Source organism: Spermophilus citellus (assembly GCF_964194105.1).
Source record: "Spermophilus citellus genome assembly, chromosome: 4".
In the NCBI taxonomy this organism is placed as follows: domain Eukaryota; kingdom Metazoa; phylum Chordata; class Mammalia; order Rodentia; family Sciuridae; genus Spermophilus; species Spermophilus citellus.
Genome location: NC_138185.1, coordinates 214,077,732 through 214,092,186, shown reverse-complemented (window position 1 = coordinate 214,092,186; position 14,455 = coordinate 214,077,732). Strand labels below are relative to the sequence as shown.

General features: G+C 44.8%; 1 protein-coding gene across 5 annotated transcripts in view; it reads left to right on the top strand.

The window, feature by feature from the left end:
* The window catches only part of TTC7B (tetratricopeptide repeat domain 7B), a 230,839-nt gene that overhangs the window by 138,395 nt on the left and 77,989 nt on the right, over positions 1-14,455 (top strand). For all 5 annotated transcript variants that reach the window (XM_081290633.1, XM_081290635.1, XM_081290634.1 and 2 more), the window contains 3 exons: positions 1,313-1,370; positions 6,794-6,866; positions 9,560-9,720. In XM_081290633.1, the coding sequence (XP_081146759.1) occupies positions 1,313-1,370; positions 6,794-6,866; positions 9,560-9,720 (292 nt within the window). The remainder of the gene's footprint in view (positions 1-1,312; positions 1,371-6,793; positions 6,867-9,559; positions 9,721-14,455) is intronic.

Genomic DNA, 14,455 nt, shown 5'->3' with positions numbered 1-14,455 from the left:
ATAGTTGTTTTTCTGATCTCATCCTTTTAACATGTTATTAAATATAATGTGACTACAAAGACATCCCCTCACATAGAACTTAATGAATTAGTGTAAGGCATATGCCCTTGTAACCACCAGCCTGCTCAGCTGTTAAGGAGATAGAATCTTGCTGGCCACCTGGGGAGCCCCCTAGGTCACCTTACCAGTCAGAAACCCCATTCACCATTAGAAGAAAATACTATCCTAAGTTTTTAGTATATACTTTCATATATTTTATATATATGAAATTTACAAATTATCCCCGATTCTTTCCTCTGCCCTAAAATATTGACCCTGGGGAAGTTTCGCATATCAGTTACTTTTCAATAATGGATCTGGGGCTAATTTTCCATGTACACATGATCCATTGACCATACTCAGCACATTACCTCATAGATAGTAGACTTGCAGGGAGGAGTAAGTTTCAAGCCACAGCTTTACCATGTGAATTCTCAGTTGAGATTCTACCCTAATTAGCCCTGAAGCTTTGGGAGTCATTGGACCCTGCTGGACCTCCTCTTGCCTTCATGTTCAGTGGGTCGATCCAAGGTTCTCTCCAGCTCCATTGCTGTTGTTCTAAGTCTGTGAGGGCCACAGCCACACCCAGCCCTCTGTCAAGTCAGACTGGGAGCTGCCCTCACGTAGCTACAGTTCCCCCTACAGAGGTGATACTTCTCTCCTTGGCAGGCAGGCTTTGGGGAGCCATTTCTCATGCACTCTACATAGCAGAAGTGTCAGCTTACAGCTGGGTGGCCTCCCACACCCTGGAGCTGATATGCCAGCATGTTGGGTGGCGCTCCGTCCCCTTTTCCCACATCGAGGTTTCATGCTGGCCTTTCATGGCATCATGCTCGTGCTCGTGGCCCTGGATCTCAGCTTCTCAGTGTCAGAAGATCTCTGAGGGCCCTCTGATCCACTGGGCTTGAATCCCATCCACACCATTCTAGTAGAACCAGCGTTTATCGCCTGGCTGCATGCCCACCCTTGGGATGAGCAGTGTGCTCCTTCCAGAGTTCCCTGCTGGTCTTTAGAAAATGTCCTCCATATACAATTGCTATCAAGAATGACCATCCAGTACACACCATCCCTTGGCATTGTCTACAGTTTCGTCCTCCGAGCACGAGTGCCTCGGGAGTGGGACTGGCCTTCATGTCCCAGTAGGGCCCGCCATATTAGGCACTCAGGAATTGTTGCTTTGAATCCAGGTGAATGTGTCATTCTCGTGATGGGTTTGGTATTGTCAAAAACTCCCTGATCTCCATGCCACTGACTAATTGAACCCTTTTCTTAGCTTCTTTGCGAGGGATGCAGGAGGTCCTACAGAGAAAGGCGCTTCTTGCATTTCAGAGGTGAGTGGGAGTTCATCTTTTTGCTCAGTTTACATAATGACTCCAAAGTATGATAAGTATAAAAAGAAAGGTATTTATAAAGATTATGTAAACAGTGCTTTACCCCCAGGAGCCTTCCGTCTGGAGCAGCGAACGTGCAGCATCGAAACTCGCCGCATGGCTTGCTGCCATGTCCCTCTGCATTGTGGCCATTTATCCTGATGAAGGGATCTCAGCTTGAAAGAGAGACACTTGGTCTAGGGAGATGGCTCCTTTATTAGAGACTTTTGTCATATCTAGAAAGGGGATCATTCTTTTCTGGATTTTTTTTTACATATTAAGATATGAGGTTTTTATATTAAGAAATGAAAAGGCTAGGTTTTAGAGAATCCCTGGAATACTGTGTTGGGAGTCAGCCCAGCGAGCCCCGGGCCCCACCCCCATTTGTCCCCTCACTGTGCGGGTGTGGACTCAGTGAGTGTCACGGTGCTCTTTTACATCCCTTACACACCCACAGGGCAGACAGGACAGCAGTAATGCCCCTGCAGCCAGCAGCTGAGGCATGGGCTTTGGAGGAGTCGCCAGTCCCAACGATGGAGGTCGAGTAGACCAAGGTCTCCTAGCTCCGGCCCAGGTTTTCTAGCACCTACTGTACTACACTGCCCCGATCTTACTCTCATTAGATATAATAAATCACTAGAATGAAATTATTGCCTGAAAATTGTGGCCTCATGACATAAAATTTAGAAGCAGAATAGAGTCTGTCACCTTAGATATATATCTGAGTTTCATTTAATTCCTTGGAATTGTATTAGAAGCTTAGTTATTTATTTGAAAATGTCACAAGCCCCTCTCGTACCAGCCACCATGTTGGGTCTCCCCTGAGGGAGGCCTTACCTCCAGCTGTCATGGTGTCCACATGCTATTTTTCACCAAGTCCTTGTTACTTGGCTTTTCGGTTAGTCTGAAGCACTTCCATCTCACTCCTTCCTGTTTCCTGGCAGGACTGTCGTTAGCTTCCTCGTTTGCCAGTCCCAAGCTGGTTCATGACAAAAAGTACCAGTTGACATCTGCAGACACACCTCCTGTCTCTGCTCAGGTTTTGTTGGTGTTCTTCAGCACGGAGTGTGGAAAGCATTTCCATTTCAAACGATTTCAGGTTTTAAATTCTCCAGCCCCAGTTTGTAGAGCCCACACCTGGCTGCCTCGGAGAGGGGCCGCTGCGTCTGCTTCACTCTTCTTAAATCAGCACATCTTACTGCTTCTCCTCAGTGGTGGTCTGCCTGGAGCTGCCAGGGCGACTCTGAGTTATGTAACAGCTGCTCCATTGGCCTGAATTCTTTTATGTTCCTTCAAAGGGATTTTAAAATATTAGTTCATATGGGAATAAAGAGTAATAAAATCCCAGTAACATAACTGACTATATTGCAGAAGCCTAACCTAAATTAGGATTTGTGTGAAATATAAAATGTTTTCCAAAGGAGTAAATTTGAGGGGAGTTCTTGTACACATTAAATGAATTGTAAACTTTTTTTTTTTATTGGTTGTTCAACACATTATCATATTTCATACATTAGATTGAAGTGGGTTATGAACTCCCAATTTTACCCCAAATGCAGATTGCAGAATCATGTCGGTTACACATCCACATTTTTACATAATGCCATATTAGTGACTGTTGTATTCTGCTACCTTTCCTATCCCCTACTATCCCCCCTCTGAATTGTAAACTTTTTTAAAAAATAGTTTTTAAATTGTTGAGAACTTTATTTTATTCATATATTTATACACAGTGCTGAGAATCAAATCCATATGTGCTAGACATAGAGCTCTACCACTAAGACACAATCTCAGCATTTTTTTAGTTGTTGATGGACCTTTATTTTATTAATTTATTTATATGCAGTTGAGAGTTGAATCTAGTGCCTCACACATGTGAGGCAAGTGCTCTACCACTGAGCCACAACCCCAGCCCCATATTACTTCTTAATGTAAATAGATAATTTAAACCCATGTGTATGATACTTTTTCTACCATATATTTACATATTCTCCCTCACAGTTCTGTTAATATTATTATTTTGTGTTTTTCATTTAAAAAGAAAATGGGATTCATAAAGGGGCAGGGTTACAGATTCAGCAGGTGAAAAAATAAGTCTTAATTATGACTAGAGCTACAATTCAGAAAGTTTTGCTATCCAGGGGATTCAAGGACTTGGTGATTCTTGAAGACATTCGAGTGGTGTGGCATCAAGTGTCCTGTTTGTATACTCGTGAGCTTGACCCAAGCAGCTCAACCTGTTCATTTGCCCCATACACAAGCACAGTGAAGAAAACAGAATTGTTTGCAGGGTGATAAGTTGCCACTTCATGGCCTCTCATGTCCTGCTGAGAAAAGCAGTCCTGAACACAGCTGAGAGCGTGCTGGGGTGCCTTGAACCACACATGCAGAAAGCAAGAGCTGCTCCTGAGGAAGGACATGTTGTCCTTTGTGTTTCTCAGCGTGGCGTGAGGTACACACCCTCACTTTGTTCCCCTCTTCCTCCTAGCGTGAGTTCAGCGTGGTCTGCTCTGTGTGTGTGTGTGTGTGTGTGTGTGTGTGTGTGTGTGTGTGTGTAGGGTGACCAACCATCCTGATTTGTTGGGAACTAAGCCAAAACATCTCAGAATGTGGGATTTTCAATGCTCAAGCCATGGAGTCCTGGGTAAACCTGTGTATGTAACTAGTGGAAGATACCTCAGCAATAGATATGACCAGGTGTGCCCATTTTTGTTAACTTAGTACACTAATCCCATGTCCCTGGAATGAGGACTGAAGGGGACTTGAGAGGCAGCAGGGCGATTGTATACAGATAGGCCTCGGGACCAGGGTCGTCCTTTCCACACCTGGTTTACTTCTTTAGCTGGGTGTTCTTGGGCAAGATACTTAATAGTAGATACTTCATAAATTGAAGTTATTATTATTTCAAAGTACGTGTCTTATGGATCAGGGTCAAAATTGATTTGCCTTCTCTGTATTTTTGGCTCAGTTCCGAGGATGTTGGAGCTGGAATCTAGGAGAGCACTGGGTGGACCTGGGGCCTGCTAGAATCTAGCTAGGCGGTCTGGGCAGCCCGACAGCAGCCCAGCAGGCCTCTCTCTGGTGGAGCAGGCTTGATAGCTCCTCAAGGAAAGGCACTTGAATGATTCATTTGCAGGCTCCCCAGAGGGTGGCGTAGGCCTGGCACCACAGTTGGCATGTCCAGTGGGAATGGATGTGTAGGCAGTTGGATGGACAGATGGGTGGATGGATGGCAGCCTCTTCCTCGTGGAAGAGAAACTGATTGAATTAATGTGGAGGTGCTTCATGGGGATGTTTGTAGTTCTCTGGATTTCTCTTGGCAACCTGGTGTGGGAAGGGGCTGGTAGGGTGTTTTGGATCACATGCAGAGGGCAGCAGGCTGGCACCTGCGTTTTGGTGGCCTCTGTTGGGAGGGCTTTGCCCAGGAAGTTCAGCTGCTGAAGCTGTTCTGAATTGAAGCAAGGTTTTAGAGTCAGCCTGTGCACTTCTTCTTGCTTTGTTTGTCATTCTCCTGTTTCCTTTCCTCTTTAGTAGGCTAAAATAGTCAGTTTAATTCATTATCAAAATTTCCAAAATAAGGTATTTAGGATGTGTGTGCTGCCTCTTTAGCAATCTGGCAGTTAGGTGTTCATTATCAGCGAGGTCAGGGATTCTCCAGGTGTTGTGTTAATGCACATCAGAAGTGCTAAGGCCGCCAGCACTCCTGCTTCTTCCTTTCCTGGTGGGGCCTTCGACCAGAGCTATCTTATCCAGACTCACTCACCAGTCCACTGATGGCCTTTCACTCAGTCTTGTGTAGGGGTGACAGTGATTCAGCTTCATTTGAGAAGATAGTGAGCTGTACCAGGAAAATTATAGCTCTCAGAGATTCTTTTTGAGGGCTGTTAGAAACCTGGATTTATTATTTTGAAAGATGAGATAAAATAAATAACTCTAAATAATGCAGTCTCTTCCTAATCGATTTTGTAATCCTTTTCCCTGAATAATTGGGAGAGGCAGAAGCCATGACATTCCAGTCTCATAAACCAACAAAGAAAAAAAAATCTTTTGCACAGAAAAACATGGAAAACCAATACTGGTGAAATAATAAAACCAGAGCACAGGAGCAGCCTCTGGTATAAGTCATCCCAAACGTAACAGGCAGGTTCTTGGCCTGGGCCTCCTCAGCTCAGGTGAGGCATCGGGAGGCCACATCCAGGGACCCGGCTGCTAGGGACAGCCAAAATGGAAGTTTGCCTCACTTTTAAGATGAATAAAAGGACAGACACCGGTCTTGCACGAGCCTCTGCATTTGCCCAAACAGTGCCCAAAACTAGTGGACTAGCATGTTTTCTGACCAGGCTCATGTAGGAGTCATTTTACTCCACCCCGCTCCCCACCTCCACAGTTGCAGTTAATTTAAAAGTCTTGTTTTTATAGAACACCATCCTTGGCTGGTTTACCACAGTTGAATCCTTAATGACTTGGTCTTTTTGTTTTATCTTGATTTTGCTTTCTGCTGATAGAAGATTCTCCTTTAATCACAGAATGTAGGCAGAACAGCGTGATGGTTTGTTTGCTATCTGGGTCCCACCTTTTGTAATTAGTCTGTTCCAAGTTCTCTTCTAAGGAAAGTAAAAGTTTGTTTTTCTCTTCTCGCCAGACTGTTGAGTGTTGTACATGGTCCCATTTTGAGTTGTTCTTGGTGAAATACATTTGACTTCCATGTAAAAGCAAAAGACTTTTGTGGTCAGTCAGGCGGCTAGCACAGCCTCCTCACATCCAGTATCAAAGGCCAGTTAGTGAGGCCGGGCCCGCACCCACCCCGCAGCCTTCCATAGCAGTTACGTGAAGACAGTTAGTAAACTGCATGAAATTAGTAGGAGCTGCAAAAGACTGAATGGGTGTCTTTGCTCCATCTGGTTCATGAAAAACGAAAGCCTCATTTTGTAAGCAAAGCTGGGTCTTTGATTTTCATATGATTTCTCTGAAATTCAGAAATTTGGATGAAGGGCGTTAAGGCCAAGCCAAACTTAACCAAAGCAACCATCGCCTTCCCAAGTGCACACGTGGCTTTTCTGTGACGCAGCCTCTGGGCCTCTCCTGCCCAGCTTGAAGGAAGCGTCTATGGAGGAGGCCAGACCTAGGGCCTGTGGATTCTCCACTCATGGTCCCTCTGCAAGGCCTGGAGCAAGACAAGAGGCAGAAACATGCTCCTTGTCATTCCTCTACACCACTGTCAGAGGGAAATGCTTTGCATTGGTTAAGGGACAGGGAGGAGAGCGTCATCACAGAAACTACCTCCGTGGCGGTGGCATGATGATGAGGTGTAGAGGAACTTGCTTCTTTGATCGGAAGTAAAGTGGCCTCTCCCAGTGTACTAATGGCCATGAATGCTCTTTCAGGGCCCACAGCCTGTCACCTACTGATCACCAAGCAGCTTTCTACCTGGCTCTGCAGCTTGCCATCTCCAGACAGGTCAGTCTCCGTGATGTTCCCTAACCCTGACGACGCTTCTAGTCTGCACAGTTCCCTCGGCTCCACAGCTTGAGGTGGCAGGTGACCTTCCCTCATTCTCTTGAGGCTGACTTGGAGCCAGGGGCTCCTCCCAGAGGACACTGACTCCTCCCAGAGGAGACTATGGAGTTTTGGTCAGTGTGAGCATGAGCTGTGAAAATACAGGTGTTCCAGGGTCTACTTTTGGAGATTGAATTTACAAATCTTTTGGGTTTTACAAATCTGGCAGGTTCTTGGCCTGGGCCTCAGTTGACAACATGGGGTGCAGAACATGGCATTTACGCTGGTCCCTGAAATCATCAAAGAGCCTTTGTCCCTTGCTAGGGTAGCAGAGCCCAGTGCTGGGCTGCATGGCAGGGATTCAGTCACTGGGTGGGGCCTGGTTGTCATGAGGGCATCCTTCATTGACAGGAAGATGCCAACAGATACAAAGATACCAGGTCCATTAGAATGCATGGAAGACATGCGCAGTTGCACCCCGTGGCTACTTGCAGCAGTGTTTTCCATGCTAGAGGGCAAGCCTTGCTGGCCTTCACCCTTCCCAAGGCTGTGAGTGCTACCCTGGTGTCCCCTCTCAGCTGTTCTGGAAACTAGCCACATGCCTGCCTACCCACCAGGTGCAAAACACTGGTGGTGACCCCAGCACATTCCACAGTGCTGCCTGGGAGGGTGAATCAAAGGTCAGCTCCCCAGACATGCCGTTCTCGTTCTCGGGAAGGCCGGGCTGAAGCGTGTGCCTCACTTCCCCATTGCCTGGGAGTGATGTGGAGAAGTGACTCCCATTGGCCATCCGGGGATGGAGGAAACCAAGACACCCCCTCTGTAAAGGTCCTCTCCCCTGGCAGGGTGTGGCTCACAGCTGAATTGATCAGGAGCTACTGCTGTGACAGATGTGAGCCGAGCACTGACTTGGTCTCTTCTTCACCAAGAGCTTCCCTCCCCTCCTCTGCGAAGCCTCTAGCAGCCTGCCCTCCCTCCTCTTGCACGGCCGTCTTTTTCATTATTAGTCTTTCCCATTGAGCTTGAGATGCCAGGAGGGCAGGAGCCCAGGTCTGTCATCATCATTGCTTTTGGGGCTGGCTGATGGCTTGGCACTTGGCATACTGCCTGATAAGTGATCAGCACCCACTGTGACGCGTCAAACAAAGGAGCCAGCCTTAAATTCCCTCAGGTCAGCCAGCCTGATTTTTGAACCCAGTTTGTCCCTATTGCTCTGGTCATCCCTACAAATCGACACTATGAGTACAGCCTGCCTTCTGCCCCTTCCCATGGAACCACGTTGAATGTTGTTCCAATGGTGGGTTGTCATGCAGGGAGTGGATAGCAGATGGAGGCCAAGAGTACGGCCACACGTGGTATCCAAACACCATAGCTCTCAGGGAGTGTTTCCTTGCTGACCAGGGACACTGAGGTCGTGACCCTCCTGCCTTCGAAGCCAATGCCATTTGACCAGGGGGAGAGCATGGAGAGGAATCAGAAGATCTAGAGTCATCTCATCTCACTCAACAGCTGGGTGACATGCTCAAGTCCTTTCACCTCTGGACTTCAGTTCCTCCCTGTACATGAAGGATGGCGCCAGCTGATCTCCCTTCCATCTTGGCCGCCATGATGCTGGGTTCCAAAGCAGAAAGCATTTATCATCTCCGTCCACACAGAGTGGAGGCTCGAGGAGGAAAAGGAATAGGTTCAGAAAGCAGAAGTCATGGTTTCTAGTAAAGGGCTAGGTTCCTAGGGCTTGGGGAGAAGTGGGGGAGCTGGATGAATCTGAGTGGAGGCCCCATCCGGTGCTGGATTCCAGGTGGGAAGGAGTCCATCGGGTGGCTGCAAAAGAATACTTCTGTCCCCAGCTCTGTTTTGAAATCCAGCTTCAGATTCTCATTCCCCCTAGTTCCTGTTCGGCCTGCCCAGACTCTGGGGTATTCAGGTATCCACCATGTTTACACAGTGCCAGCCCAGTGCTTGAGTGGTTGTGAAGAACATCTTGGACAGCTGTTGTATTTAAAGGTTAAGGTTGTATCTTGTCCCACCTGAATTTGGGTACATCTGCTTTGTATGTGGCATTGCAATTTGTTTCTTTCATCCAGTTATTTTGGGTTATAGTTTGGAAAGGTGTGGGGTTTTGTTTTGTTTTGTTTTTCTCATATTTCCTTGATGGCAAATGGAGATCTGGACATCTTATCATTTGGAAAGTTTTGTTAAATTTTTATGACAAATATTAAGTACTTCAATGTCATAAATACTACAAAAAATGAGAATAATTCAGCCGCAGCAGTTTAATTCCACTAAAAACCCCTGGCAGTTTGTCCGTGTTTCCATTTACAGTGGAATCATCTTGGACATAATCAAAAGTAGATCCATTTTCTGGGGGAGAAAAAAACAAGAAATGCTTATTTAGGGAGAAATAGAGATTTGATATGGTGGTGGTATAGAAAAGCAGGACTCTTGCTTCCCTTCACAGCCCATCCCACTCCCTCCGTCTATTTTCCTGTTCGTGGTTTGTATCCGGGGCCTGCCAGGAAGACTTAGCTTAAAGTGCGAACATGGCACAGTGAGACACAGGTCCTGACGTTCAGAGCCAGATATTGCACGATGACCTCTTTCTTGTGTGACTGCATGTGTGTTAAAAAATTCTTTTTGGTTTTGTTTTAAACCAGATACCAGAGGCTCTAGGGTACGTCCGCCAAGCTCTTCAACTTCAAGGCGATGATGCCAACTCCCTGCACCTCCTAGCCCTCTTGCTGTCAGCACAAAAGCATTACCATGACGCACTCAACATCATTGACATGGCCCTGAGTGAATACCCCGAAAATTTTATGTAAGTGATGATGGGTTTTGATTTTCCCTTCCTCAGAGGTTACTAAATGGACTCCTTCCCCCTCCTCCTTCCAGTTTGTCCAGTGAGCTCCTCATGGACATCCTGGGAGTAAATAATATAAATCTCCTTTACTCTTTTTTAAAAATTTTTTTAATTCTAATTTGTCATGTATGACAGCAGAATGCATTACAATTCATATTACACATCTAGAGAAATCTCATTTATTTATTTTTCCTAATATTGAAAAACAATCTTAGTCCGCTAGGTCGTTCTAATGTGGCGTGTGGTCATCCCTGTTTAGGTGAACTACTTCAGCCATTCTGTCCCCACATGTACTCTTGGAGCATACAGGATGATTTTATATGGATTGTAGATGAATATTTTAATAGTTATACATTTTTAGTTTTTCATTAAAAATATATTGTGTATCAAAGCATGATTTCATGAAAATTATTGCCCAGGGGGAGACTAAAAATGTTTAGCCTGTTTAAAGAAAACTATTAAGAAAATACAATGCACATGGATGTGGTGAAATGTCTGTTGAACTCTAGTGACTGGAATTTGGCCAGCTTTGCTTTGTGGCTAGCTTGTCTTGTTTCACCAGGGCTGCCAGGAGCTCTGGCTGGTTAAGCTACTGCAGCAGCTTTGATTAAGATCTCTTACCTCCTTGAGCCTTAGTTTTATTCTCTAGGAACTGGAATAACTTAAAAAAGTCAATCAACATTTGTATACATTCTAAGAAGTAACCTGTCATATGCTTGAATTGCCCATTTACTTCACATCTCTTTTCTGAATCACATTTTTAATGAGCTCATGAATCTGGAATTCATGGAATCCATACAGTGGGGTCGGCTTTGTGGAGAACATTGCCTTTGGGCTACTGGGTTACCATTTCATCCTCAGTGGTGGTAACTTGGTAGTCCGTACACAGTGGCCAGACACAGTCCACACGCCTGCAGGCTGGAAAGTCTAATAGTCTACATGGTGGCAGAGCCAGTGACTAGGAGGAGGGAAGGAAGGCTGCCCAGGGTGGCTCTACAGGCTTTTTCACTTTCAGAAGTAAGTGCGGTGGCAAACTTTTAAGTGGGTCAGCTTTGCCTTATTTCTCTGCCTCTTCACCTCACTGGGTTTTTTAATCAGTGTGTTTCAGCAGCTCTCCTTGGAAATTGGTTCACACACTTCCATTACAAACATTTCTTTGTCTTCAGTGAAAGGGCGTTTCTCTTCTCACCATCCAGAGAATTCTTGTTTTAATCCAGGAAACCTCTGACCAGCGGTTGCTTTTGTAGCTTCAGCTATTTGTGCAGAGTGAGTGTGTTCTGCTTCTGGTAGATCTCAGCCTTGCTCTTTTGCACAACCATACGTTTCTAGATTTTCTCCCAAGATGTTTAGCCCAGGGAACCTTAAAATGGTTAAAATACTTTTTAAAATATTTGGTCTTTTACCCATCCGGATACAGTAAAGTACAACCTGATACAATTGAACTCAGTTTCTCCCCTCAGTGTTTATAAGGTGCCATTCCCCCCTGCCCACCCAAGCACGCACATGCGCACTCCCACTAGATGTTAGACTCTGGCATGTGATTCCTGCTCCCACAGCCCAAGGTGTCCTCCAAGAGGAGGTTTATTAAACTAATAAGCCACACTACACAGTAAGCAGTCAACAGTGGCAGCTAGTATGGTGGTGCCTCCAAGTGACAGCAGCTGACAGCCTTTTCAAGTAGTAGAAATAAGGAACAGCAGAGGAGATATTTCAGGAATGCAAGCCTGTTATTTTAATGTTAAGCCTTAAGCTGGAGACGCAAAGCGCATGGCCGCAGGACTGAGAGCAGCCCAAGACTTGTTTGCCTTTAGAATACTTCTTCCTTTGGGAAGGAATTTCTTCCCATGAATACTTATTAAAAGTTGAGGCCAGGTGTAGTCAATGGATCCCACGGTTTCTTCCCAACCTGGGTAAAACATTTCAACACCAACCTAAACAATAGTGAGTGAGCACTTGTCCCAGCCACTGTGTGATGTTATTTGTTTGTGACAAGCTTGTCCCCAGAAGAACTGTAGAATCTCTGGAGCCTGGAATTGCTTTGAGTCTTGGCGCTACCAGCCACACCTAGCAGATGGGGTATATGGTAGTTGTTTTGTCAGGTCTTGCTACAGGGAAGTGAAAAGTCCCAGTTAGGGTCACTCTGGTCCACCTGTTGAACAGTTGCCATATCAGACAGCTGGAAGCTTCACAGGAGCAGCTGATCTCACCAGTGATACCTGTCTGTATTAGTCTGTTTTCCGTTGCTATCACAAAACATCTGAGGCTATATTAGCATCTGTAGGGAAAAGAGATTTATTTAGCACACATTTGGAGGTTCAAGAGAGCATAGCTTCTGCTTGTCTCCGGTGAGGGCCCCCTTGAGTATATGACATCACAGCAGATGGCATCCTGGGGGGAGCACTGTGAGAGAGAGCGAGAGAGAGATCACACAGTGAGACAGGAACCCAGAGAATTTTTAAACACATATGCAGTCACACAAGGGGAGGGCTGGCCTTGTTCTTTTATATCAACCCATGCATGAGAACTAACTGGAGTCTCATAAGAATTCCATCACTTACTCCAGGGCCTGCTCTCGTGACTCAGTTATTACAAGATATGCCACCTCCCGGCATTGCCGTGCTGCTGACCAGGCTCCAGCATGTGAAACCCTGAGGACACTCAGACCATATTCAAACCATGCATCATCTTCTGTGGTTTAGATGAGTGTCCTCCAGTTGGCCACGTGTTATAGGCTTGGTATCCAGGGTGGTGACTCTGGGAAGTGGTGTAGACTTTTAGGAGATAGGGTCTCATGGGAGCTCCTTAGGCCACTTAAGAGTGTGTCTCAGGAGGGATTATGGGACCCTAGCTCATCCCCTTGCACCCTGCCTTTTTTTGCTTCATGATGTGAGAAGTTTGCTCCACCCTGCTCTCCTGTGATGATGTGCTGCCCTAGTCAGAGGCCCAAAGCAATGGGGCAGGCACGCAATCTTGGACTAAAGAACCTCCAGAACTATTAGCCAAAATAAACCTTTTCTCTTTTTTTATTTTTTAAAATTATTTTTTAGGTGTAGTTGGACACAATGCCTTTATTTTATTTATTTATTTTATGTGGTGCTGAGGATTGAACCCAGGGCCCCCACCTGCCAGATGAGCACTCTACCACTGAGCTACAACCCCAGCCCCAAACCTTTTCTTTTTATAAGTTAATTGCTTCAAGTATTTCATTACAATGATGAAAGCTGATGAATACATCATCCTTATTGTCACCATGAAATGGTAAAAGTTGGTGTTTAAGTACTTTGAATAAGCTTAACAGGACCAACTTGCTGTATGCTGAGAGGCATCATCTCAGCCATTTTATCACTCCAAGCAGAACTGAGACTGAACAACAGATTTCAACAATTGGGAAGAATTTCCTACATGTAGGGATTGTGAGAACCAGGAATTCTTTCCTAGAGGAATTGCAGAGATAAATTCACTGCTCTGGAGAAGCAGCCATTTTTCTGGGTATTATAGGGTTCTCCATAGAAGGAAAGGAATGTGGAAGGATCTTCTGTAGTATTTAAGAAGAAAAAAAAAAAAAAAAACCTGGCTTAGGACTTCCGTTCCTCCACTTTTGAGTAAGTCACCAAATCTGTCTATCTCATTTCCTCATTTATAAAATGTGGTAATATTACATAATAACATATAATAAATATTATTTGTAAAAATAACACATCTCAGAAGGTTATTGCAAGAATTGATTTTGTTAGTTCATTGAAGGCATTTGAACACACTAATTACTCAGTAATCTGTAGGGATTCATATTATTACCACCAACAGTACTACAGTGTCTTCAAATTTGATATTTCAGAATCCTTTAAAATTGTTGTTAGTAAGGCTGGGCTCTGGACGAGGTGGTGCCTGCCTATAATCCCAGCAACTCAGGAGACTGAGGCAAGAGGATCACAAGTTCAAAGCCAGCTTCAGCAATTAGTGAGACCCCAAGCAACTCAGTAAGACCCAGTCTCAAATTCAGAAAACTAAATTAAAAGAGTTGGGGATGTAGCTCAGTGGTAAGTGCCCCTGGGTCAATTCATGGTACCAAAAAAAAAGCTCTTGTTACTAAATATTGAATGGAAGCAAAAGAATACTTGTTCAACATTTAAAATAATGATAAACTATTATACCCATTTCTTTTTTTAATTTTTTTTTTATTTTTTAGTTTTTGGTGGACACAACATCTCTATTTGTATGTGGTGCTAAGGATCGAACCCAGCGCCGTGCACATGCCAGGCGAGTGCACTACCGCTTGAGCCACATCCCCAGCCCTATTATACCCATTTATTAAGAAAAAGAACATTAATGCTGCCTATGAATTGCTCAGATGTATTATTTGTATGTAAATATGTGCTTCCTCTGAGTATGTATTTCCTGTTATTACACGAGTGTTCTCCCTAGCCACTTCTCACACCCTACCTGGCAGGTTAATCAATGTCCTGAATTCTGTATTGAGCATTCTCTTAAGTCTCCATACCACTGTGTCTGTACTCTAAAATAATGAAATATTTTAGTTTTGCATGTTTTATATTTTTTTAAAATGGAGTCATACTCAGTGTATCCTTATGCTACCTGCTTTCATTGCTTAGAATTCTGATCCTGAGGTTCCTCCTTGATGCATGCAGGAATCATTCATTTATTTGCACTTAGTAATTGTGTTTTATTGTATGAA